Source organism: Xiphophorus hellerii, chromosome 14, assembly GCF_003331165.1.
Source record: "Xiphophorus hellerii strain 12219 chromosome 14, Xiphophorus_hellerii-4.1, whole genome shotgun sequence".
Lineage (NCBI taxonomy): Eukaryota > Metazoa > Chordata > Actinopteri > Cyprinodontiformes > Poeciliidae > Xiphophorus > Xiphophorus hellerii.
The window spans coordinates 20,957,982-20,983,930 of NC_045685.1; the positions used below are offsets into that span (position 1 = coordinate 20,957,982).

Consider the following 25,949-nt stretch of genomic DNA (forward strand, 5'->3'; position numbering starts at 1 on the left):
AGGGCCGGTGTCCTGCAGTTTTTATAAGTGCCACAGGTACAAAACACTGGAATGAAATGGCTTAATTACCTCCTCCTTATGTAGATCAGTTCTCCAGAGCCTTAATGACCTAATTATTCCATTCAGGTGTGGTGCAGCAAAGGCACAACTAAAAGTTGCAGGACAGCGGCCCTTGAGGACTGGAGTTTGACACCTGTGCTTTAGATGCAACATTACTGTTAATTCCTGTATAGCTGATGTAACATACAACTGACATTAGGACACTTCTGTGCATTACAGTGGAAGATTATATTCTACTTTTTTATTCTTTGGTGAGTTATGGTGGGGTAGGACTTTATCAATTAGACAATTATTTTCTACCCATGTTTTCTCCAAAAAATCCTATTATTTTATATGTTACCGGATTGCGTATAACTACAGCCTATTGCTTGAAATATCAAGCTTGATTAAACTTGCGTCTTTAAAAGAAAGCTTGACTGCATCGCTAGATAGACTGAAGGTCTTTCTATCGTCCTTTCCCACCAATAGAAGATAAACGTGAACACTGGCTGTTGAATGTTTGACTTTAGTGGGTGGAACTGCAGCACTGCAAGTACAGCATTGCTTTGCATACTGTCTCCAGATTACACAGAAGACTTCACACCAGGTGTGAAACCTGCGTTAGCTTTTCCACTGAACACCACAGGACACACTGAGACACATTCAGCTATTGACTGAAACACTGAACATTCAGCAGCTTTTGGACTTGGATTAGAACCTTCGGATCACATTTGGATGATGGCGTTTTGGCTACAGATGGGTTTCCTGATGGCCAGCCTAACGTCTTCAGCGGTGAGAGGGCGAGTAGAAAAAGAGCTGTCTCCAGAGTGCAGAGAATTCCTCTACAAGAGAACCCCACCGAAAGGCCTGGAGCTCCCCTCCATCAAGTACATCTGTCAGTTTCACAACAAGAAGCCGCGCTACGTGACTCTGTACAGCACGGAGGATCACGTTCCCATCTACTCCGCCTACACCTTTAAGCACTCGGATGGGGAGACGTGTGTGGATGTTCCCTGGATGTATGAGCCACAGGTAAGGAAAACTAAAACACTGAATCAAGAAGCCACTATTTTGCTTTTTGAAAATGTTTAAAACATGCCACTTGACATGTATTAATTTTAAGCTTACTGTCGTCTTTGCTTCTTCTGTTGTTTTTTTTTTGCACAGTTGTCCACTTCTTTTGACACAGACGAGATGCAGCCCTTTCCACGCGGTTACATTCACATGAACTTTGAAGACGCCCAAGCGATTCTGGACGACTACACCAACGCCATACACTACGAGCGAGGGACCCTGAACCCGGACGAGCATCAGAACGAACTCGACGACAAGGCCTCCACTTACACCCTCACCAACGTCGTCCCCGTGGTACCCGACTTCAACAACAGGATCTGGAAAAAACAGGAGCACATCGTCCGCAAACGGCTTAACAACTACTGCCGCGGGAAGGCCTACATAGTGACCGGAATCACCAAGTCAGGGAAGATGATCCGCAGGGAAAACATGAACCGTATCGCAGTCCCCAACTACCTGTGGTCGGCTTACTGCTGCATGAACTATGACCACAACACGCCTTATACTGAGCGATACAAGTTCCCGTCTTTTGCTCACTACGCCCTCAATGAGGACGAGAACAACGAGATAGTAGAGACCTCCGTCCCAAAGCTCCAGGAGTTTCTCAAAAAGACGTTTGCGAACCAGTACTTTCAGATTTTTGAAGGAGACTGCAATCCTCAGTCATCCATGAAAAGTGATTAAGAAAAATATTTTGAAATGATTGTAAATTTGAATAAATAAAGCTCCACTGTATCCAAATCTCTTAATATACTCTGACAGCTTACCAGACTAAAATATAAGCAAATAAACAGAATTTAATCATGAACTACATCAATATGTGTGTTTGTTCTACACACATATTAATTCTTGATATAATAAGTGAAAGTGGTTGCAGAACTTTCATTTTCTAATTAAAGTTCCTCAAGAAAAAACAAGGAAAAAAATGACCAACAAGACAAGTTAGGAGTTATGTTCATGGAGTAGATCAAACCATTCTGAATCATAACTCAATAAGGTTCCTCAAATTCTCACTTAATAAAAACAGCATAAAAGTGAAGTATGAGATCTGTTCTACTTTTACACTTCTACAGCTCATTAATCAGCAAAAGGACACCTACCAGAGAAGGATAATAAAAAGAAATATTTAAGCATGCATCATAAAAGAAGAGCAAACCTCTCTGACCTATAAAGAAAACTTTACTAAGCATTTGTCTTACCTGTTTGAGTGTCTACCTGTTTTCAAAGGTTATTTTCTTGTCATGTTCAGAACTCTGAATTTTTTTAGCATGATTTTATCTAATTAACAACCGCTCAGTAACTGCATCGGTACGTTACGTTGTAATAAACCGTTCAATCAGACTGTCTTTGGAGGCTTTCTTTTCAAACATGAAGTAAAACAAAACCACTGTCAGTTGTCCCTGCTGGATTGGATTTGTGTGAATAGATGTCAGTAGCTTGTATTGGAAAAACACTTTTCCATTACAGCAGGTTTGTCACTTTTGAAAACCAGTTTGATAAAAGCTAGTTCCATAAACGTTTTCTACCTTTCAAGAGCAAAGGTCAACAGTTTGGTTGAGAAAGCTCAAGGAGTTCTGGTTTATTGATCTCATCTCATTCATGTTGGTAATATTGAAATATTGGATCAGGAAATAATGTTTTCAACTGCAGACAACATTGGTCAAAGACGCTGCATAGAACTCAGAGCAATGTATAACTCTACAATGAGGCATATAAACAATAAACCAACAAAAATTTAATAAATAAAATAGAAAAACAGCTAGAAGCTGAGAAACCTTTTGTTTTTTCAGTGCTAATTAAATCTCTCATGAATATTAAAGTTTTTCAACCATTATTTTAAAATTAAATTAAAATGAAACCTGGTTGTAAACATGGCTTTTTCAGAATTTTGAAAAATGTCTATTTTATTTACAAAATTTATGGTTCTACATAAAGTTCCTATTATGCCATTTAGATCATTAATCCATCATCAATACAGATGAATGAATCTTAAACACATCACAATGTTCATGTTGTAAGACTAGAAATATTGCATAATAAGGTCTTATCAAAAAGGTTACAACTATAGATATGAGATTAAACCTGTGAAATGTTGGAAATTCAATACACTTAACCTTAAAAAAGACATCTACTCTAAACACAGGTATCCTTAGATCAACATTATGACTTAGTTGTGTTGTTGCTGTTTTTATCCATTGATTTTTGTTGAACCTCTTGATAAAGTGTTATATGAAATTTGAGTGAAGGTCTTAAAATGAGTTAATACAGATTGGAGAGTGAAAGTCATCAAGCTGCTGAACAGTAAAGTCAGAAGTATATGAAACCTATAATTTGTAAAAGCATTATCAGAATTTCCAGCTCAGTCAAATGGCTGTTCAATTCCAGCATAAAATGGAAGAAGTTTGTCCATTTAGGTGAAGTCTTGCTAATCATGTGATGTAACAAGAAAGACCTATTTTGAGCAATGGTTTTATATTCTCACAACTAGCTTTCCTTCTTTTAAACAGGTCTTCATCTATAAAAACTATTCAGAAAGGATACATATTTTTGTGCACTGGTTGCATTTTTTCCAGTTTGTCAGTATTAATTTTCTCTGAGGATGTTGTTCCATCGCTCATGTGAAGATCGATTACACTTTAATTCCATTTAGGTTTCTAGTGAAATTCAACTCAAATGCAAATGCTGGACTGAACCCATTATTACACCTCTATGCATGCTACTATGTCATGTCAGCAATGTGGAAAAGAGGCATGATAAAACGCTCTCCGTGTCTGATAACATTCATTGCCTTTATACAGCTACACTTGTGGCAATTTGAATATATGGAAAGACTTCACAATGGGAGATCAGTTGAAAGCACAGATGAGCCAGGAAGGGAAATGTTGAGTTTGATAGAGCTGAAACCGAGGCTGTACCTTTTAGACGTAGATGACTTGCAGCCTTTTTCACCAGGAGGATCACAAAGATCTACAGGAGCAGAGAAAAACAAGCTGCAGAGATGAGAGCGACATCTGCAAACCGTGCCGTTTCCCTGACAGCTGTTGTGATGGTGCTAACCTCGGTGGTGCTGCAGGGAGTCCAAGCAGGAGTAGTAAGTGACTTCAGCCATGCAGAGCGCTGCAAGGACTCCCTGTATATGGGAACCCCACCGAGAGGTTATCTCAGCAACGCCTTTAAGAAGATCTGCCAGAGGTACGAGGATAAACCTCGCTACGCCACAGTGTATGACCCCCGCAGACACATCCCCATCTTCTCTGCGTACACGTTCAAGAAGTCAGACGGGGAGAAGAAGGTGGACTTCCCCTGGATGTTTGAGCCTCAGGTGAGTTTAATTCATTCTACAACAAACTGCTGTTTTAGTACTTAAATTTGAGATAGTTTTTAATTTAAATGTGATTGTAGATCCTTTAGCAGGGTATCGTTTGCATTTTGTAGACACTTAATGGTCATGAAGAACTATTACTTAGGCCAGCTTGAAATAAGCTGCCTTGCTGAGTACAGGATAAGTCTCAATGACAGAGTGTCACTAATACCACATCTACAAATCTATCTTTCTGAGTTTGTGGTTTAATTTTTCTTGTGTCAACAGTTGGCATCAGAGAAGAGTAGCAGCAACATGGAGCCTTTCCCCCAGTCTACAAGTATGCACATGAACTTCGAGGACACCCAGGCTGTCCTCGAAGATTACGCCGACGTTGTTCAGTACGAACGCGGACAACTAAACCCCGACGAGCACCAAGCAGACCCTCTGGACAAAGCCTCCACCTACAGCTTGACAAACGTGGTTCCTCAGATAAGGGAGTTCAACCTGGGCCCTTGGGCCGAACACCAGGACATCATCCGCAAACGACTCAATAACTACTGCAGAGGAAAGGCCTACGTTATCACCGGGGTCACCACCTCTGGACACACAATCCGCCGCAACAACATGGATCGGGTGGCCGTGCCGGAGTACATGTGGTCGGCTTACTGCTGCACGGAGTTTGACCAGAACGCACCGTACTTTGTGCGCTACAAGTTCCCTGTGTTTGGGGCATACGGGCTGAACGACCGCGTCAACAACCAGATGGTGGAGGTTCCCCTGAAGAACCTGGAGAAGTTCCTCAAAGGGAGGATGGACGTGGACAAGAACTTCCAGATATTCTATAACGACTGTGTTCCAGATAACTAAGGAAGTTGATGTAATAGTAGCTTTTAAGTGTATTAATTTAAAAGTTTATTTTAAGAATAAGTCAGAGATTGACATACCTGGAATTTAACGGTTTGAGAAACTCTATCCCATATTAGAGAAATTTTAATTTGATGTTTTACTTAGTAATATATATTCGGTTTATCCTAATTCTTTGACCAAATAAATGATAGAAATGTGTAAAAGTGGTCAAAGACAAGTCTTTATATTTGAGAACAGAATAAAAACAAAGAATTGTCATACTTTTAATTCAACAATATTTATTTAAACTCTAATAAAGATCCAATGTCTACCCAAAATGTTGGAGATTATTATTTGAGCTATGATTACAATGTGTAATGTAAATGAATTCACATAATACAGACAGTTTTGATTTTGAAGAAGGAAATTAACTTCTTAAATAATTGTCTGTAGATGGTGTGTGACAGGAACTATTGGTACAGACTTATCAGATACTTTCACACTTCAACCACTAGATGGCACTCATGTTACAACATTCTGCCCACTGGAACAATATCAGTTTATTGGTACAAAGGCATTTGCACTTGTGGTCTCATATTCCCTTCGTAGCAGTCTGAGGCAAACAGAGGTTATAAAACGAGGACTGATCCAGAGATGAGACTCGTTTCCAAGCCACCCACCCTCTCTTCTGCAGCTCTGTCTTCTCCAGTTGTCTCCCATAGTAGTGAGGATCAACAACAAGCAAATAGCTCCCTTTGTCCCCACTACAAACTCCTAATATGCCTTTAGAGGAATTGTCCCTGTCTCCTCCCATCATGACAGGAGAACCGTGCTTTTCAAAGTGTTGATGGAGCTCCTCTGCTGCAACCTGCTCCAGCTCTGCCCCTCCACCTCTAACATGCACCACCTTACAGGGAACATCACAGAAGTAGTCCAGCACCAGGGAGGCTTCAAATGTCCCTATCCACTCCCTGGAGCCTGAGAAGGAGCCTGGCTTGTCCCCCATTGTCACCAAGGCTTGCTGGATCTGTGGTAGGCTTGGAGCGATTCTGTTCTGGTTTTGAACTGGGGACCTGTTCAGGTAAATCCACGAAGCCATGGTTTGAATGGTTCGGTATCCACAGCCCCAGCCTCTGTCATTCTGTCCATCACAGCCATAATGGAAGTACAGGTAGTCTCCTTTAACCAGGGAGCATTTCGCAGGGTCCGTCAGTGGATCAGGGAGCTCAGTGTGTACATTCTTTAATAAAGTTTCTATCTTCTGATAAATCTCCTCCTTTTCACAGGCACCCCAATCTATATTTTCGTCAGAAGCCATTTATATTGTCTCTGAGTCAAATATAAAAAAAAAATGTAGTCGAAAGACAAGCAAATAAAAACACTCACCGGTCTAAACAGTTTTACTTCCGGGTTAGGATGGAACACTTCCTGTTGTGTACAGGAAAAATATGATGGCGGCCACATAAAGCAACGTTTTAGCTTGATTCTGTTCTCTGAAGGTAATTACGCTCTTACTATTGACAATTTATCGGTACGAAACTCAAAAATACAACGCTTAGGTAGTGAGTCAATGGGGTTTAATTTAATTTGAGCCGTTACTTCATCTCGATTGAAATATTTTGTATTTTCAGTCGGACGCTGGTTTCTTTTCTAACAGAAATTATACAATTAACGAGATAATATAAGACCTCCATTAATTGAACATGCAACTATCAGATAGGTGAAAAACAAGCAAAACGTAGCGCTTTTGCTGCTTCGCTTCTCATATGTATACGGGTAAAGTGGGTACGCACTATTTTCATCCGGTCAAATTATTCTAGCTGTTTGAAATAATCTGTTCAACCTCCATAACTCGGGAACAAATTAATTTACCAGCAAGCCTTTAACTGTGTTTATGCTTCACATCAAGGATAACAGATTCTGTAGATTTGGGAACATTTGATTTTTATTTGCCAAAGTTACGTGGGGGGAACCAAATCTTTCAGCTGCTTGAGATAATCTGTTCCCCCTCCATAACATGGGAACAAATTCATCTCCCAGCTGGCCTTGAACTGGGTTTATTCCTCTCATCTGTTCCCTTTATATAGTTTATATATGTAATAAAAAATTAGAAAAAAAAAGATTTATTTTTTAGTGTTTGACATCCTGATCTAGAGGAAAGTTGGATCATTTAAATTTTTGTATTTTATATTCAGTATTCACTGTTTTGTTTGCTTGTTGGTGTTTCAGTTGCTTCAATTTTATACTTTATTTTAAAATAGTTGCCTCCCAATTTTATCAATAAGTATACTCTTACCTCAAAATCTTAAATACTAACCACAGTTTTGTGTCCTTATAACAGATGTATGTGAAATTGTAGCAGGTACTTTAGTTTGGCAACTGTTACTAGTTTCCTTCTTACTCAAGGTTTATTTTTCTATTTTAAATGACACCCACTTTTCAAATAAGTTTTTTGAACTAATTTGTTTTGATAATTGGTTTATGTTTTAATTAGCTTGCCACATGTTCTTTCCATTAGCCTTCTTCTTCTGGATCTTCACTGTTCATTCAGAAACATGACTGAACCACGCAACCCCGGGATGTCCTCCGTCCCCCAGAGTAACCCCTCCCACACGGAGTCCAGCTCCCAAGCCGTAGAGATGGATCCAGTGGAGTACACCCTGAGGAAGCGTCTCCCCCGGAAACTTCCCAAGAGGCGGAACGACGTCTACGTTAACATGAAGACCGACTTCCGGGCTCAGCTGGCGCGCTGTCAGAAGCTGCTGGACGGTGGCGGTCACAGGGAGATCTGCGTCCACGGGTTGGGCCTCGCCATCAACAGAGCCATCAACATCGCCCTGCAGCTGCAGGCCAGCAGTCAGGGCGCTCTGCAGTTGGCGGCCAACACCTCCACAGTGGAGCTCATCGACGACCTGGAGCCGGAAGATCCCGACGAGGCGGGGGAGCCCATGACACGTACACGCAATAACTCAGCCATTCATATCAAAGTTTTCTATCCTGATCCCCAGTGACCTGAAGGTACTACCTGATGCATTTCTCTTGTTGTCTTGTTGGACATTTTTTTGTTTGGACTCATGGTTTTAAGTGCAGGAGGGCATGCATGTGTTTACAAGTGAATCATATTGAAATCCTCCTATTTTCTACTTGTTTAATGTATATTTGCCTGATGAGGAGCAGAGGGAAACACATGTAAACATGTACAACTACTGATATATTTCATTGTCCACTGGTTTGCATGTCTTTAAAAATTCATAGAAAAAAAAATTAATCTTTCAAATGTTAAAGTGAGTGCTGTTACTGTTAATGTCCACTAGATGTCAGTGTTCAGCTCCAGTGAGTCTTTCAGCAGCTAAACTTCAATGAATCTAATTGGCAAAATGATCATTGTTTACATTATAGAGTTCAGCGAAGGGTCAGTGAGACTTGAACTGAATTTATTTGTTGCTTCTCCTTTAAAACAGATTTCTGTTGTTTCCATGATCAAAACTGAACCACTTAAGATTCTGTATTTGGTTTAATAAAATAAAAGTTGCTTGAAACTTCTTCAAATTCTATTCCTACATCATTGGCAGAAAAGAAAAATACAGGATATATGTAAGATGTCCAATTCAAGGCAGAAGCATCATGAACTCGGTGTGTGCAATGTAAGGTGTTTGGATTTTAGCAGCAGGCCTCCACAGATAAATGAACAGACTTCCTGTTGTCGTATTTTCATCTGCCCTCTCTTTACCCAAGAACAATATTTTGCATTTAAATAGTGGATTTTGCAGCGATGGGACAAAACAATACAAAAAAACAGGAAAGAAAATAGACATGCATCCTCAAAAACAGCTTCCATTTGCACAGCAACATATAAAAATACAGGAAAATAAACAAGGAAGAATACTTAATTATTGTGAAACAGCTGAGCATCCCTTCAAGAGAGAAACCTACAATTCCCAGGGTTAGAAGATTGCATGTTTGAGGACATACGACAAGAGAAAGGGGAAAAAACAAGTGTTAGCGTCAGTTTCTGGAAAAATGTTTGCAAATACAGCTCTACAGGATGTTAATTGTAAAATTTTCCAGGCAGTCTGGCTATCAGCATATGGAGCCAGGATGAGTGTTGGGGTTAGACAGAAACTGAAACACAGATAACGGTCCACAGTTCCCATGTAACCCACCCCAGTGACCTCTGGCTCTCACTCCACAACTATCAGCTTTGCATACCTCCAACAGGCCTGTGAGAGAAAACCCTGCAGTGTGACACAGATGTTCAGATACAAACTTTAAAAAAAAAAAGGAAGAGCAGCTTTATATGGCAAATCAAGAGTAAGTCTTTGCACGTGTGCAAAATTTCCAGTGTACAAAAAGTGAGCATGACAACGCGCTTGTTTAAACCTGTAAGAACCTGTTACACAAAGACAGTAGCCTAAAAATAGAAAATCTGTATAAATAGTTTCTACACAATAAAAATATTTACTGACCAATTCCAACAGACAAGACTAATATATCTCTGAGGCATAGTTAAATAACAGTTGAAGGCATGTTGGTGAAGTCCCAATGTCGCTTCTTTGCAACCTAACAGTCCTATCAATATTTCCAGGGTGTTTCACTCTATTTTTCCAGTATGAACAGACAAACACACCAAAAAGTTCAGTCTCAACTCACACAACATTAACATCCACTAAAAAAGTGCAAGAGCGTGCCTGTAGAACAGCGATTGGAGCAGCGCTTTCCAAAGGCGTCTTCTTGGTAAAGGTTTGCTTCAACACGTCCACGAGACACATTTACATTCCATTGCGCAGTCGTCTCCAGTCCGTCCAAACCCTTGCTGGGTCGGTCCTTTCCCTCCAGATTCCTCCTTATAGTCGAGGACCCATCCCATGCTGCATCCAGCTGCCATTGCGCAGGTTAACACAGTCAAGTTTCTCCACTTGCCTTTGGAAACACAAAGTACTTTTGTCTTGGAGTGAGCCTGTCTCCTGATCAGCTGGCTTCTTGCTGACAAGCCTGTGCGTCCAAAAGAAGAAGGCGTACTTTGCCTCGCAGGAAATTGAGGTGAACTTGAAGCAGTTCTGTAGCTGTGGACACCCGCCACGTTCCCTCCGGTCCCACAGTACTAGCAGGTGGGGTATATTCCTGGAAACGAATACAAAGAAACATGATGCAACCCAAATACAGACAGCTCTTTCAGCTTACTCAGGCCAAAGAGTCATTTTCAAAGGCACTATTGTTTCTGCAGCAATCTAAAAACTGGCTGGCAGAGTTTTGTACGTCATCTTTTTAAAAGATGACATGTTGTCTCATGATGTCCTTCAAGTTATCCATTGCATTTGTTTTTACTTTTGACAAAACTTTCTTCATTACATCAATTAAAATAATAGGTCATGGTGGACCATGCTTATTGGGTTCTACACCTATTTAAATCTAATTAATTAATGTATTGTATGTACGACTGAACCATGAGTTATACTTTTTTCCAAAAACTATGTTGACAGTTATGGGGGACAAAACCCTGTTGCACAGATACACTAAGGACAAACCATCACGTGCAAACACACACACATCCGCAACCCAGAAAGACCAACTGACCTAACACACACTTTTTGGAACTGTGGAGAAAACTCATGCATGCACAGGAAGAAGATGCAAGCCTAAGGGCCAGGATTCAAACCCAAGACCTCCTTGATGAAAAGCAACAACACTAACAACTGCTCCACTGTGCAGCCTAATTTTTGTTCTCATGTATGAAATATAGAAACTTTAGTTTTTTCTCTGGAAGAAACTGGCATCCCAGATATCTGCCAAGGATAAAAATGTGAAATGCAAAAAAAATTTTCTCACAGTCCACTAATGTGTTAAGAACCTTAAGAACTTATATACTTAAACCTAAATAATTGCTATACCACTCAGTGCCATTTAATAGCAGACATGTACTCTGTTGACCTTCATTTGGAAAAATTACATCAAAGTACAAATGTCTGGACATGATGTACAGCATCAGATTTGGTGTAAACCAAAGAGTGCATGTTACTGGGGGTGGATGACTGACTCACTTTGCAGCTACATGACTTGCACACCTTGCAGGCAGTGAGTCAACAAACAACTTGATCATGTACCAAAGTATTTTAACATCAAATATGAGCCCATCTGTCAGACAGCCGAAGCTTGGACCAAACTGTGTCAACAGGACAATGATCTCAAACACTGCAGCAAATCTACAACAGAATGGCTAAAAATGAAAAGAGTCAAGGTGTTGCAATGGTCCAGTCAAAGTTCAAATTCTCAAATCGACAGAAGTACTTTCCTGGGACCCATGCATTTCCTAACTCCTCAAATCTTCGGTGACAAAGATCCACTAGAGAAAAACCTTACTACTGAATCTTGGTCAGTTTTCTTTAATAAAAGTATTTCCTTTCTATCTCAACTCCCTTATATATGTTAAGGGGTTACTGCCCCCCCTTCAGGCAAAAAGTAAGCAAGAGTATTTCAGTTCTTAAACATGGGCTTTAGCTGTTTTTTATTTTAAAAAAATGTTATTTTAAGAGCAGGGGAACTGAGGCTGTGATACTTCTTAATGTCTTTCCACTGATAATTATTAGGTCAGGCCAACAAGGGCCACAGCAGATTCATTCTGAATAGATGGTAAAGAAGATAAAAGTCACTATTTTTTTTATTTTAAGGATACCCCTTTGGATGTAAGATAAAAAGAACACTGCTAACTCCTAGAATGATGAATCTATTGATGTGTTTACCAGCTGGAAAAGTTTTTACTACTTGGAAGTTCAAATCTGAGAGGACAAACATCTATGCATCCTTAGCTTTATCCGTTAAAGATGCAAACTCCTCAAAAGAAAGAACCCAGTTGGGCTCTGAAGCCATTGCCTCTTTGCTGTAGCGTAGAGTACCACCTACATCACTCTGCAGCCCATATTTTTATTCTGTCAGTTTTAAAAAAAAGGTTTTAAGAAATGTAGGATACATTCTTGTTTAAGTTTCAATCGCATGATGACTCACTTGAAAGTTGAGGCTTCGTAGTACAGCGGTGATGCTGTGTAGGTTTCTGATGACGTTGTCTATGTGGCTATTAAGTTCTGAGTTCGTCATCGATGTCCGTAGTAAGTTGAGGGCCTGTTGTAAAAGCCACAATCCGGTCTGCACTTCCTGAGCTTGCTCCATTGCCTTCCCAAAAAACAAACAGAGCCAAGGAGTTAGAGTCGCCTTTTGGAGGCGATAAAGATCGTAGGATGTAGGAAGTAATCAGCTCTTCCGTAAGTAATTAACTGGAGTCACGGGTCTTCCCAACCAAAAGGAAAAAAAGACACTCAAGCAATAAAATGACCTCTAGGAAGAATTATGGTATGCATAATAAACACTACAGGCTACAAGGGGAAAAGTTCTGCAGTCTTTCATGACAGATTTTACTTAATCTAATCTCAATGGTTACTTACATTTTTCTTTTCCCAGTCATCAAAGTTGACCGTAGTTTGGGGAACAGAGACAGCCTCTGTCAGACCACATCCTTCTCTGCATGATTTCTAAGAAAAGAGAAAATAAACATTTCTTTTAGAGCCATCTTACTTAACTATATCTAAACTGAGTTTATGCCATGAACACAGTAGCTGTGCACCAATTCTCTTTCATTGAGTTTGCGTCTTACTGCATTTATACGTCTTTTCTCACCATAGCGACTTCTGCGTCTCGTGCTTCCTGAATGAAATGGTTCAGGACCCTGAGGTCACAGATTGGCCTTAGTGGGGACGGTAGGCCTGGACGGGTCCACTCCAACACTAATAGCAGCAAGGCGAACAGTCCTGCATACAAACAGGCAAACAGCCATGAAGCTTTCAAATCTAACGACCACATGCAAACATCAAAGATGATTTAGGTTCCCTCTGAACGGCATAAGACATATGTCCAACATAGCATGTGATTACAAAAAGACATATAAAACATTTTCTCTCTGCTCCATGTCTTCGGACTGGGGTGTACGTTGATGCTAGATGGTCATATGCAGGCTTGTGTATAATTCACATTAACATTTCTGTGTATAATTTTTCAGTCTTGTAGGAAATAAGCTACAGCTGAGCTTAATTTTGCATTTAGATCTACATAAAGTTGAAACTAGATTTGTATATATTTATCTATATATAAAGACAGATAACCTCTTTCCCTTAAATTTAATGAATAAGGATAAGACACACTACAGTTCAATGGCCAAATGGCCGAAAGAGATTAACCACTCAATGAATGCCTCCTGCATCAGAAACCCTATGTAAGAAAGGGAACAGCAGAAAATCATTATGGAAGGACATCAGTGGAAAAGATGATGCCTGATCACACAAAGCTATAAGGTTTGGACCAATAGGCATTATTGGGCAGTGGTCTGAAACTGCATCCCTTGAGGGCCAGAGTCCTGTCTGTGTCTCTTGTCCTACACTCTTGAATTACAAAGTGAAACTGCCTCATTAGCATACAGTCAAGCTCTACAGAGCTCAGCTAATGAGTTCATATTGGAGCCAGGTGTGCTGAAGCAAATTCATATAAAAGTTGCAGGATTCTAGTCCTGTAGGAATGCAGTTTGAGACCACTGGTATATACTGTAGGTACTAATTAAGGCAGCACAAGTACAGACACTTAAAAGTCCAATTCACATCAGAAAGGACCCAGGATGTAGGGTGTGGAAAGATGTCCAAGTGATAATCCAGCACATAAACTGAAACTGCAAAACTCAGACAAAATGTCCACAAAACTTTATACCTAAACAAGTTACAGTGAAGTTCCGAAGCAGAAGTTGGAGGCCTATCTAGCCTGAGAGACAAAGATCTATGACCTATGATTATGTAAGTGACAAACACGGTATGGGTAATTACCCATACCGTGTTTGTATGGGTAACATAACATCATTGCAACATAACATCATTGCAATTGACAAAGTCAAAAAGTCGACAAGAAGGCAGAAGATGTAGACATAGTGATCACAAGAGATGACATCAAAAAGACGGACTCCAGGAAACTTTAAAAATGCCAAGAACTCAAAGGAAATAAAATATTTGTGGAAAGTTTTAAAGTTTTCTGTCCATCAGAAGACAGTCCAAGGAACAGCTAAGGTATTGTCTGAAGCTGTCAAGCTCCAAAGACCTGAGCTTGAAAGTGAAACTGACCAAGTAGAAAGGGAAAGTGACAAATTGAAATATGTTATGTCACGTTATTAGTTACGGTAACTGATGACCATTAAAGAATCCCATAAAATCGGTTATCTCATGAAACATAACTGGCACAGATGTTAGCTCATGAGGCTAACATTTTTAGCCTCTGGTGCCCATACTTTACAAATTATGTAACTTGTAAACCAATAGCTGCAATCTATATGTACCAAATTAGGACAAAGTTGACCCATTAAGTTTTCCATGAGTCTTTGTTTATGACTTGTACCTTTTGCAAGAGATACTTGCAGATGTCACTCCTGTATAACTGATCATTTGTCCTGCAAATCTAAATGCTTGCATTGCCCTGCTTCAAGTTGTCCACCGCTCTAGACAATATTTCCTGTCCTTGTATAATCTAGTTCAAATAAATTATTTTATGAACATACACAGAAAATATTAACCCATTTATTTAAGCTGTTACCCTGCTTTGATTAGTTGCTAGCTTGACTCTCCAATGAGAATCCCCCAAAACAGAGATCACTGTGACTGCTGAGTGCTCAAAGTAAGAATTGACTAAACATATCTACTACACATATCACTTAAATTTATATAAAAGTAATATATATACTTTTACCAATACTGACAGAGCTGCTGAAGGAGCAGGCTTTCACAAACAGAAGCAAAAGGATTTTTGTAGGTGTCAGAATTTTCCCCAGAAATGCAAATACTGCATACCAGAAGGGAATTTCTAAGGCGGCAACCTGTAAAGTCAGCATGAAGGAATGACTCAGCATGATATGGCAATTCCTTTAAAAAAAAACATGTGATGCCTTAGATTATGAAATAAAATACAGCATATTTTATACTGTATTTTATTTTATTCTGGAGTAACCTCACAACATTGGAAGCTCAAAACATTGTCCTGAGCCGTATGCAACGAAATTTCGTTCTGTATACACCCTGTGCATGCAAAATGACAATAAAGTCAGTCTAAGTCTAAGTCTAAGAAACATAAATACAAAGACACTGGAGGAAGAGCCTTGTTTGGGTCTCATTTCCCTCCAGTCTCATTAGTCAGACTGACATGCTTCTTCAAACTAACTAAAGATAAAAGTAAATTGTAACATCCACTCATGTCTGACCACATTTTGATGAATTTATGATAAAGACTTAAGTCTGTCCAGTGGGCTCACAGCCTTGGTCCCCTGTGCCACATCCTGAATGAACTTAGTCACAGGAGCAAGGACGTATGACGCAAAAAGCATAATAAAAAGAACAAACTATTCTTCCAAGCCATAACAAGTCAAAATAAGTTCCCAGGCTGTTGAGCATCTGACAGGAAAGAACTGAACTTTAAAGTTAGATATGTGTTATACATTGGGCTATGAAAAAATGCTTCCCTACTCATATTACTCCTGTTTTTGCTTTTTTTGTTACATCTAAGTGTTTCAGACAATCAAATCCTCTTTTACCAATTAGACCATCAAGTAAATCTTAATATCAGTCAATATAACCTGACTATGCAGTTTTCAAATTGGGTTTTCATTGCCCTAAACCAACCTGACTTTATGTGGAAAGGTAATCGTGTTCTTATTAAATTATGAATTAGCTATGATTCACCACATCCTGGTTACTGTCAGCATTGTAGAACGAAGAAATCACTAAGAAGAGAGCTTGTCTGACAATATGAATTAGTCTAAAAGAACAAATAAAGCAACAACCTAAAGAAATTCCTGAACAGATGAAAATCAAAGTCATTGACGCCTATCAGTCTGGAAAGGATAACAAAACCGTTTCTGAGGCAATCACGTCACAGTGAGAGCCAATATCAGCGGTGAAGCTTTGCAGTAGTGGCTGGTTGACCAAAATTACTGCAAGAGTACTTCAGTGATTCACCAAAGTCGTTACAAAAAAGTTCACAACAACTTTTAAAGCACCAAAATTCAACAACTAGAGGGTGATTCGGAAAAAGTAGCCTGAATCGAAGGGCTCCCAGGTGAAAACCACATTGGCCAAAAACATCCCAATACATTGTATTGAACCCCAAGACTTTTGTAAAAATATTCTGTGGACGGTCGAGATAAAAGTGAATCTTTTTAGAAGCTGTGTGTCCTTTAACATCTGTCACCAACTGGAAATAGTGAACGGCTCCAAGACTACAGCATAAAGCAGATTTTAGTGACCTATGTCTGTGTTAAATGCAGCTACATTATTTTAATCAAGAATGAAAAAAACAATCATATAAACAACAAACTTGCTAAAAGTTCCAAAGATTTGTCCATTGACATAGTCTTCCATACCAGTCCTGTTTTTATTTTGACCAACCATGGTACCAAAAAATAGTTTCAAAGGCATTCTTTAAATTGTAATAAAAATCTTTACCTCTCTTGCTAACTAAATATCCAAGGATGAAGTTATTGCTATGATCTACATACAAAGCATTGTCTTTGCAGGCTAATGACTGGCCTCTTTTCCACGTGTTCTGACTCTGCTAAGTTGCGTGACTCAGCTCGAGGGTTATCGGTGACCTTTCCACCAACACCACTGCCTACGTGCAAATGCATCAATGCATTCACACATACACTTTGTCGAGACTTTCTCACCACGGTGGTGGAATTTGCAGGACGGTGGCCAGACTACAAGCCAACAGCTTAGTGTGCCAATATCAGCTGCCTGAAAACAGTGTTCCTTTTTCAGATAAGCATAATAAGTCTTCCAGTAGTGACACTTTGGATGGTGGAAAGCTTCCCTGAAGGTATGTTGCACATGTGTTGGAAAAGACTGATGTTGACACGTGCAACTACATTTCCGATATGTGCTATTTTAACTTATGTCTGTTAAGCATGATCCAATTTAAAGGATGGGTGAGAAGCAGTTAAAAGAGGCAAAGGGCCAATAACTACATGTCTTTTGTGAAATAGAAGGGCTTTAACATGTTAAGGTTCAGAATTTTAAATAAGTAGCCAGCAGATGAGTGACATAATTTCCTGCTCTGCTGGAATCCCTTACGACAATCGGCTTCTGATAACCTCTTGCCCCGACTGCTGACAGAAGTATGTGCTGAAACCTGCACAATCAGCTTTATCATTGAGTGGCCCTCTTTCTCCGTCTGCTGGGTCATGCTTGAGAAGCAAACTTTTAAGGTGACTTCCCTTGGGAATGAAACTGATTAACACAGTGGTCATCAATACTCAATGTCTCTCCAGGAGGCTGGGTCATCTGCGGGAACTTCGAGTTGCTGAAAATAAAACATCTTCAGCTGAAGTGGAATTAAAACTTGCACGTCGCAACAATTTTATCCAAAGCTTCAACAATGCTTACATCAGTGTCTTCAAATAGATTTTTCTTAAGATGAATCATTTTGATGCAATTAGTGCTGGGAGGAGTAAAGCATGGAAGCGTCACCAAAGTTTTCACAGCATCTTTGCAAGTCATAGATGAAGAAGATCCTACCGGGTGGTCTTGGGGGGCCACTGTCTCCTCCTGTTCCCCAGCTCTTGTCTCGCATTCTCATTCCTTTTATTCAACATAATGAGGATTTTATCTATTATCTTTATAATCCTTTTGCATCTTCCTTCCATCCTCCTGCCTGTAACTTTGGTGTAAAGAGATATCTTTGTAATGTCTCATTGAGCTACAAACAAGAAGTTAATGAGCATTTATCAATGCATCAGTCAGATAACCAACCTCACTGCTTGGATCAAGAAGGTGAGGTTTCATCTCATCTCATCCCATCATCAAAGTACATAAAGACAAAGTCACTTTCATGCACTATATGCAAAGTTTCTTTCTGATAGCTGAAGTAATGTCAGTGGGGAGAATGATCCATTCCCTTAATTCTCCATTTTGCAAATGCACCAGTTCACCTCTAAAAAAAAATGATAAAAATCCTATTTTAACCCCAAGATGATGCTATACCTCAGTGTAACTGATCAGGAACTTACTTTGTTTAGGAAGTTCTTTCCAAGAGCCCCAAAACCAACCTCTGCATTTTATCTATGCACTATTGAATGAGCAGCATGTTAAGATGTTGCAAATATGGTGGACAAAGATTAACACCACATTGTAAGTCATGTGATCCTGTTGTCAAATATTTAATTTCATTCTAGGATTACACTACAGAATGAGATCATTCAAAACGCACAGACACTGTCTGAGTCATCTATTGACTGCATTTATACTGCAATGGTCACATACCCAAAACGATGTAGTTTACTAATTAACAGTCGAATGTCTTATCAAGAAGATTAAACCAAATCACACAATGCATAAACATAATTCCTGTCAAATATCGAAAACTGTCTGCATATAGAAAAACTTAGATCAGTGTCACTGCACATCATTGACACTACTAGCAAACCTTCTTCAGAAATGAATGTATTATTGGATTATTACAAATAGCAACATTGAGCACCAATAACTTTACCATCACAGAAAGCTCATTCTGCTCACTTTGCACTGTCATTTTCACATTTTACCAACATATCTCACAAGTTACAGGCTTTTTTCATGCAATGCAAGACTTTCCTCTAAGTTACCCAGAAGGCACCATAACAGCAATCAGAGTTATGCGTCAATTAAAACAATACTGTGTCCCTCTAATTAGTCAACTTACAATGTTTTTTGATTTCTTCAGACAAAAACATTTAAAGTAAAAAAAGGCATAATACAAAAAAGTTTATTGCCGGGCCATTTGCTCCCATTAATCACCAAATTTATATATATCAAAAAATGAAATTAATTTGTCAGAAAAATAGGTTTTTCATTCAAATATATAAAGTTATTTATTCGAGAAAATATGAATGAAAAATTACACGAAAATCTAGAAACGATGCTGTGTTAGTAAAAGTAGTTACTATCTACATATTTCATTCATGCGCCACTGGCTAATAAAGGACGATCAAATAATCTGAACTCGCAGAGCTGCGCTGCAGACAAGGTCATGCCCACATGGCCAACTGCGCGGCTGGACGCTTTCGCTCTTACCTCTACAAGTTTTCCGCAACATTCGCGACAAGCAGCGGCATCTTTCAAACACATTGTGAGATCATTGGACGTGTGCACCGCAGGCAGCGTCTGAGGCACCGGTCAAATGTCCAAAAGGTCCAAGACGCGACCAGCAGCGTCATGCAGCTCCGTCCTGCTGCACAGAGCATTCACCTAGCAGACTTCATCACTGGGGAGCTTTGGGAAAACCTTTTTATTTACCTCCCCTGAGGAGACGAGACAGTGATAACGCGAGCACGCGCCTTTTTTTTTTTCGTACCACACACAGAGATTAAACATCAACCCATATTGCAGCCCCCTCAGTGCGTAAAGCATGAAAAAAGACCAACAACCAAAGCCAGTGTTGCTACAGAGGGGGGAAAAAATTATTAAGACATGCCCATAACTCACTGGGAAATTCCATAGCGGTGTCCGCATAGCCCCTCACAGGCTCCGCGTGGTTTGACCAATAGGTCCGTCTATTGGCCATTAATTGGAAACGAAGCTCTTTTGTGGATCTCATGTGCACTTATCCGGTAGGTGTTTCTAAAAACTGATGCCGTTTGATTTTTTCTTCTTATTAATGACTTTGAAAATAAGATGTCATTGTTTCCATGATGACAAGATGAGCTACTCCTCCCTTGAGGAAAAACTGCTGTCTGTTATTGCTTTATAAATAGAGTGGGGGGACTGCTGTTGATTAATATTAAGGTGATTAAAACCCACAACAAGAAAGCAGCAGAAAAAAACGTGCCATTCAAATCTATTATTGTTGGAAATGTTTCCAGAAACAGCAAATCACAATATTTAATATTTCAGAAATTGTATTTTTGTTAATAAACTACTTTCTCTGAATGTAAACACGTAAACATAAATTTAATTTAGCTTAATTTGACTTCCTTTATTTAATTAGGTTAAAACCCCATTGAGATCAAAATCTCATTTGCTGGCCAGAATATCTGCTTCACATATCAAAAGGATTCCACACATCAAAGACATTTAAAAGACCATTTAAAACAATAAAAGTGAAAAAATGAATAAAATATGTAGATTTTCATTCAGAAGTTTGACTTATTAGAGGACATTATTTAAAACTACTTCTCGTTTATTGGCTAGAAAAAAGTTACATTTGGTCTGAGGTTTGATGCTGACCTTTCAAATATTAAATATTACACAAATAAACCTTTAACCAAAGCCTACCTTTCTGATTCCATTGTAAAGATTCTTGTTTCCAAACATGTCCAGCTTATTAATGATCTTCATTGTCACATTCAGGTTATCCAGTTTGCTGTTGTCCTCTACTCCTTTTCATTTGGACTCTCTGACATTTACCCGGGATTGTCATCTTCCTGAAAAGCCAGATGGTAATCGAGTTTAAAGTTAAGTACTTAAGTCATTAATTTTTTTCTCAAAACAAGCTGGTGCTTCCAAGAATCCAAGATGTGAGTCACATGTTCAAGTTTATCCAGTCCTGCAGCAAAACAGTCGCCACACTAAATATTTCTCTATGATGAGCAATGGGAATGACTTCTATTAATGTTTTTCTCAGGAAATAGATTTCTAATAGGACTGTTGACTTAAAATCCACACCAGACACAAGTAATCCACACATGAAAGGAAATACAAACTAAATTTGACATAAATACACAAATGTGTAAAATCAGTGGAATGACACAGGGAATAAAGAACCAAAATGGCTCAAAAAATAAAAAACATTTTGACAGAAAGTCAACCGAGTCAGTGCAAATTGATATAAGCTGGTTTATTCCTAAATGATGGCTTGAAAGCAGAACTAGCAAGAAGTTTTTTTCAGTAGCAGAAAACCCACAAAAAAGAAATACAGATGTATTTCTAAACCTCTTAATGTTAAAGTAATCTGCACTGGGACTATATACCAAAAGAAGAGAAATGACAACTTCAGCGTTAAATGGCTGCGAACAGGTGCTAATAACATGATTTCTGACAGAGGAGTCAAAATAATAATCAAATGAGTGATACAGAGGCTAGAACAACATGAGCATAGCTTTAGAAATCACCGGATTTTCCACAGATACAAAAACTGTACCTGTAGCAGGCACAGTTTTTGTATAAAAACAATAATTAGTACAATCATTGCACAACACTCCAAATAGTACTTTGGTAAAATCTTAATTACCAAAGTACTATGGATTCATTTATTTAGTAACATTTGTTTACTGCAGCAAACAAAGTTTTATTAGGTGATAAGAAAACAAAGTTATCAAGAAACTACAGCAGAGCTGCTTCAATCACCAGGCAAACATCTGAGGCAACTTTTTCATCAAATCCTTAAAGTTTAAATTCTTGTGGATCAATAACTGATTATTTGTGATCTATAAACCAAAGCAGAAAGACACTAGCACCGTTTGTTTGTTTATCACATTTTGCAGATATTTTTTCTATCCAGCACCCTTCATAGTTACTGGGGGGCGCTGTTTAATAAATTTTAAATGAAATTCATCTTTTTGCATTAGTAAAGCTCTCACTCCCTGTAGGCCAGTGGTTCCCTGGTCTTCAAAGATTTATGTCTGACTGAGATCATCATGGAAGGATGATTTTGTGACCAATTTCTGAATTGATTTTGGTCATTAAGCTGCTGAAAACCTTGTCAGCAGATTTTATTTATAATGTTCTGATATTTAAAACAATCCATAATGACACATAACCTAACAAGTTTAGCTTGGGAAGAGCTGAAATTGCTGATGCTTCAGTTAAATACTTAATCCTGCGGAGCATCACTATCACTCTCACAAAACCCTCTGTGCTCCTGAAACACAAGTGGCAACAAAAAGAAATAAAGCAATGATTATTAATATAAGCCCAGTTTAATTATCACATTGACATTTCTTAAAAAATGACTAACTTTGTTACTGTAGATATACTGTATCTTGTATCTCTAGTTTCTATAAATCTTTACCAGGATTGACAGTAAGTGGGGAGGTGATGTCAAGAAGTTTGACAAATTAAACTGAGTCGACCAAAAGTATTTCATAAATTTAAAAATGTCAAATTACCTAATCTCCACTGCCAGACTCAGATAAGGTCTATAAATAAATAAGCCCATAATTTAATATAATTTATGAATGCATATTAGACTTTTATTTCATATTCTTATATTTCTGGCACTTTCTTCATCAGTAGCTGAACAGGAAGTAGGCCAGAGAGAGTAGGGGAAGACATGCTGCAAGCAGCCGGGGGCCAGAAACCCAACACAGAACATCAAGGAAAGCAATCTCTGTACTGGTGAGTATTTAATACTGGGTGGTTTGTTCTGTTAAAAAAATATAATGACGCAGGGGAAAACCTGATAAATAAAGTAAAAAGCATTGTTCTTCCTTGTGTTCTCACTGTTTATACCAGCATTATCAAAACAGGCGGCATCATCCTTTGAAACTGCTGGTGGTCGAACATCTTTCCAAAATTTCTAAAGAAAATCTTGTGACAGAGAAAAATTAAAGGAAAGACAAACCCAGGGGGTCAGAAAATGAGGCCACCTCAGATTTAAAGTATTTCTTTCCTCTAATTACCAACCAAGAAGATTATAAATTTGTAAATTATGATCTTGTTTATGGTAAATTAAACTAAGTGGGTGGGCTAACTTCAACGTGATACCAAACATTGATAACTTCAAATGTGTAAAATCCATCCGACTGATGAATCAGAAGCTCTTCCACGACTATTATTCATAAAGACTAGATAGAAAACATAAGATATGTAGTTTTGGATAACATTTTAATGCTGCTACAGTTTAATCTGAAAACTAAATTGTCTTCAGTCTAGTGAATTAGCAAAAATTAGCAAAACAATATGATCAACTCTCCAGTTTAATGGGGTAATTTGAAAACAGTTTAAGAAAATCTGTAACCAGATCACAAAACATTATTGTTTGTAATTAAAATCTCACTTTTAATGTTGAGATAAATGTGGATATTAAACAATGTACTTGGTCACAGCTCCTTTTGAAGTTTGTCCTGTAATCGCTGGGTTGCCAGTTCAAGCTTTGTCCTTCTCCATTGTCGTGTCCTTGGGTAAGGCACTTAACTTGTCTTTTTTGGTGCTACCAAGTGTCAGACTGCTGCAGGGCAGCTATGGCTACAATGTAGCATTGAGAAAAAAAAATGCTTGCCGGGCGTGTGGACTCTGTTGAAGTTTTACATTTTGCCCTATTATCTGTGCCCTATGATCTACGTAATGTGCCAGTTCTATGAAGCTCACCTAAAACTTCCTGCTCTGTAGACAAACCATCCCTCAATACAGAGTCGAACAAGATGGCTGTTAATGTTAATTCAATATAAAGTGCGACCATTGCTAACTGAATGCCTTTTGGTCACTTCCACCGCTTCCATTGCTACAACTACAGGCAGACTACAACTCTAAAACAGCACAGAAAATCAATGTCATCGATCACAACTTCTCCTGTTTGCTGATTGGCCTGGTAGAAAATCTACCAGCAGAATCAAAGTGAATGGGAGAAAGCCCAGCTAGATCACTGGAGGGAGATGAGAATCAGGCAGAATTGTGTCAGAAGGCAGTAGCCAGGCTGGTAAATGAATGTAATGTGAAGAGCTTCAGAGTCCTCTGGACTTGATGAAGCACGGTACAAATACATTTACTATTTACAACAAATATTTTCATCCACACAGAAACATAGAATGGCTGAAAACTCCATCTTTACTCCTGACCTTTGAGTGTCATGGAGTAAGTTACATGCACTTAAAATCTCCAATGGATGTAAGTGGTAAACACAACAAGAAGACAAAAAAGGCAAACAATAGAGTGTGAGTGGAGTCTTTATGTGCAACTTTTTGCAGCTGCAGCACAATCATAAACATGTAATCAGCCATTGGATGATGCCTTTTGGGTTACAGATCAGATTAGAGGTTGGACAAACACATCAGCATTTTTACAAAATTGTTTTTTTGTTTGTTTTTTTTTGCTTTCTACATAAATAGATGATGATTTGAATTTCCCAAACACTTTTTAGTGAGGATGGTTGCTACTACCAGTTAAAAACTATAACTCCTATTATCCTTGTTGATCGTGCACCGTTTTCTTCCACACTTTTTCCTTCCTCTCAACTTTCCATAAACATACAGATATTCAGATCAAATGTTTAGCAATGATCTCTTGTGGTGTACAGTCATTGTGGAGGGAACCAATGAGTCTGGTTTTAACATAGCCAGAGCATAAAAGTTATGAGTAAAACTTTTTCCTGCTCTGCTCTTAAAATTTTTATTTTTTTTAAGTGATGTAAATAGAAATAGACCAACCCTTGCACAATATTACACATATATATTGAGATACACCTCTGTTTCAAGGCTAATAAAAGCTACATTAACATGACATGTAATTAAGAAACATAAAATATCTATGGGCTAACTGGCCTCTGTGGCTGTGAAATGATAACGACGCTTGTGGAAATCATGTAATCTCATTTTCTATTTAAACCAAAGAGTCTATAATAGGAAGAAACAAAATAAATACATTTTTCTCAATGGTAGTTTTACAAAATCCAAGAAAGTCTTACTTTTCTGCATAACAATTAGAATTGATTTTTTTAATTCTAATATTAACAAAAAAATATTGATTAAAACAAGCAAACTTGTTCTAATCATTAATAAGCAACAAATACCAAATTAGGAGTGTCCTTACGTCAGCGCTGATGTAGAAAATAAAGTTACGCTTTAATTGTCTTCTGCACATCAAAGGGTAGCCATTTATATCACATGACCTCACTTTGACCCCGACAGTCAGTGCGGAGCCAGAAAAATGGAAATGTATCGAAATTTCCTGGAAGTCTCCTGAGTGTGCCACAGGACAGGGGGTCTTCCGAAGAGCTTTGCAGCAATAGTAGCAGAAGTAAATGTTTGCATATAAACACACAACTGTGTTTATATGCACAGTTGTGCATATACACAGAAATACTTGGAAAACTTGAAAGCCACCAAGCTAACTTGTTCATATAGGAACGTATAGGTGATTGGATGCACGTGTCTGTGCAGCACAGATATTGATGACGTCACTGAAGCACAGACACAAAAATGTATTAAATGCATATAAAAAAGTGTGTTTTTATTAAAAGTATCTCTGAAGCTGTCTGATCAGCCCAAGATAGCTTTGTCACTTGAGAGAAAATGAAGAGAGTGTTGACAGCTTTGTTGCACTGTTTGCTCAAAGGACTGTTTGCTTATCTCTGAGCCAACATGAGAGAGAGAGAGAGAGAGGGAGACAAGGTACGTGCTTTCAGCCATGCTTCACGACCAGAGCAGAGGTTCAGGGTGGGAGGTGAGGGATGCGGGGGCTGGGGGTGTCCAGTCTCACTGACTCCTGGTTGGGAATGAGGGAAGGTTGTTCAATCTGGGATCCTCTGAAAGCAATAAAGGAAGCAGGAATTTGAGATAGGTCCCCATGCCCTTTGGGAACTAAAGATCAGAAGTTGGGGGGGAAAAGATCCTATTCAAGGGGCAGATATATCACAAACTGGAGACAGTGAAAGTAAATACATTTGTGTTTTGGTCTCTCATCCAGGTTTTGGGCTTGCAGCCAGCTAG

At 38.8% G+C, this 25,949-nt stretch overlaps 5 protein-coding genes across 5 annotated transcripts; 3 read left to right on the forward strand and 2 right to left on the reverse strand.

The window, feature by feature from the left end:
* Positions 1–197: 197 nt before the first annotated feature.
* LOC116732431 (endonuclease domain-containing 1 protein-like) lies at positions 198–2,453 on the forward strand. Its single transcript, XM_032582583.1, has 2 exons — positions 198–1,071; positions 1,207–2,453. The coding sequence occupies exons 1-2, from the start codon at positions 775–777 to the stop codon at positions 1,795–1,797; spliced, it is 888 nt and encodes a 295-aa protein (XP_032438474.1). The 5' UTR covers positions 198–774; the 3' UTR covers positions 1,798–2,453.
* A 1,042-nt stretch (positions 2,454–3,495) lies between these two features.
* On the forward strand, positions 3,496–5,601 carry LOC116732429 (endonuclease domain-containing 1 protein-like). The gene is made up of 2 exons (XM_032582581.1): positions 3,496–4,435; positions 4,703–5,601. The coding sequence occupies exons 1-2, from the start codon at positions 4,112–4,114 to the stop codon at positions 5,282–5,284; spliced, it is 906 nt and encodes a 301-aa protein (XP_032438472.1). The 5' UTR covers positions 3,496–4,111; the 3' UTR covers positions 5,285–5,601.
* Positions 5,543–6,609, reverse strand: ufsp1 (UFM1-specific peptidase 1). Its single transcript, XM_032582584.1, has one exon. The coding sequence runs from the start codon at positions 6,579–6,581 to the stop codon at positions 5,856–5,858; it is 726 nt and encodes a 241-aa protein (XP_032438475.1). The 5' UTR covers positions 6,582–6,609; the 3' UTR covers positions 5,543–5,855.
* Positions 6,610–6,667: 58 nt separating this feature from the next.
* On the forward strand, positions 6,668–8,806 carry pop7 (POP7 homolog, ribonuclease P/MRP subunit). The gene is made up of 2 exons (XM_032582586.1): positions 6,668–6,762; positions 7,782–8,806. The coding sequence occupies exon 2, from the start codon at positions 7,819–7,821 to the stop codon at positions 8,272–8,274; it is 456 nt and encodes a 151-aa protein (XP_032438477.1). The 5' UTR covers positions 6,668–6,762; positions 7,782–7,818; the 3' UTR covers positions 8,275–8,806.
* epoa (erythropoietin a) lies at positions 8,681–19,698 on the reverse strand. The gene is made up of 5 exons (XM_032582585.1): positions 19,381–19,698; positions 12,929–13,059; positions 12,697–12,783; positions 12,263–12,427; positions 8,681–10,384 (listed from the first exon to the last, which is right to left on the reverse strand). The coding sequence occupies exons 1-5, from the start codon at positions 19,400–19,402 to the stop codon at positions 10,232–10,234; spliced, it is 558 nt and encodes a 185-aa protein (XP_032438476.1). The 5' UTR covers positions 19,403–19,698; the 3' UTR covers positions 8,681–10,231.
* Between the last annotated feature and the right edge of the window lie 6,251 nt (positions 19,699–25,949).

What these genes read in the sequence shown, in the direction of transcription:
- LOC116732431 (XM_032582583.1), top strand. Translation starts at nt 775, where the DNA reads ATGATGGCGTTTTGGCTACAGATGGGTTTCCTGATGGCCAGCCTAACG. An exon ending in CCTGGATGTATGAGCCACAG is followed by an intron (nt 1,072 to 1,206) that starts GTAAGGAAAACT and finishes TTTTTTGCACAG; the next exon opens with TTGTCCACTTCTTTTGACAC.
- LOC116732429 (XM_032582581.1), top strand. Translation starts at nt 4,112, where the DNA reads ATGAGAGCGACATCTGCAAACCGTGCCGTTTCCCTGACAGCTGTTGTG. An exon ending in CCTGGATGTTTGAGCCTCAG is followed by an intron (nt 4,436 to 4,702) that starts GTGAGTTTAATT and finishes TTGTGTCAACAG; the next exon opens with TTGGCATCAGAGAAGAGTAG.
- ufsp1 (XM_032582584.1), bottom strand. Translation starts at nt 6,581, where the DNA reads ATGGCTTCTGACGAAAATATAGATTGGGGTGCCTGTGAAAAGGAGGAG.
- pop7 (XM_032582586.1), top strand. Translation starts at nt 7,819, where the DNA reads ATGACTGAACCACGCAACCCCGGGATGTCCTCCGTCCCCCAGAGTAAC.
- epoa (XM_032582585.1), bottom strand. Translation starts at nt 19,402, where the DNA reads ATGTTGCGGAAAACTTGTAGAG. An exon ending in GTTGCGGAAAACTTGTAGAG is followed by an intron (nt 13,060 to 19,380) that starts GTAAGAGCGAAA and finishes GTTTGTATGCAG; the next exon opens with GACTGTTCGCCTTGCTGCTA. An exon ending in GAGACGCAGAAGTCGCTATG is followed by an intron (nt 12,784 to 12,928) that starts GTGAGAAAAGAC and finishes CTCTTTTCTTAG; the next exon opens with AAATCATGCAGAGAAGGATG.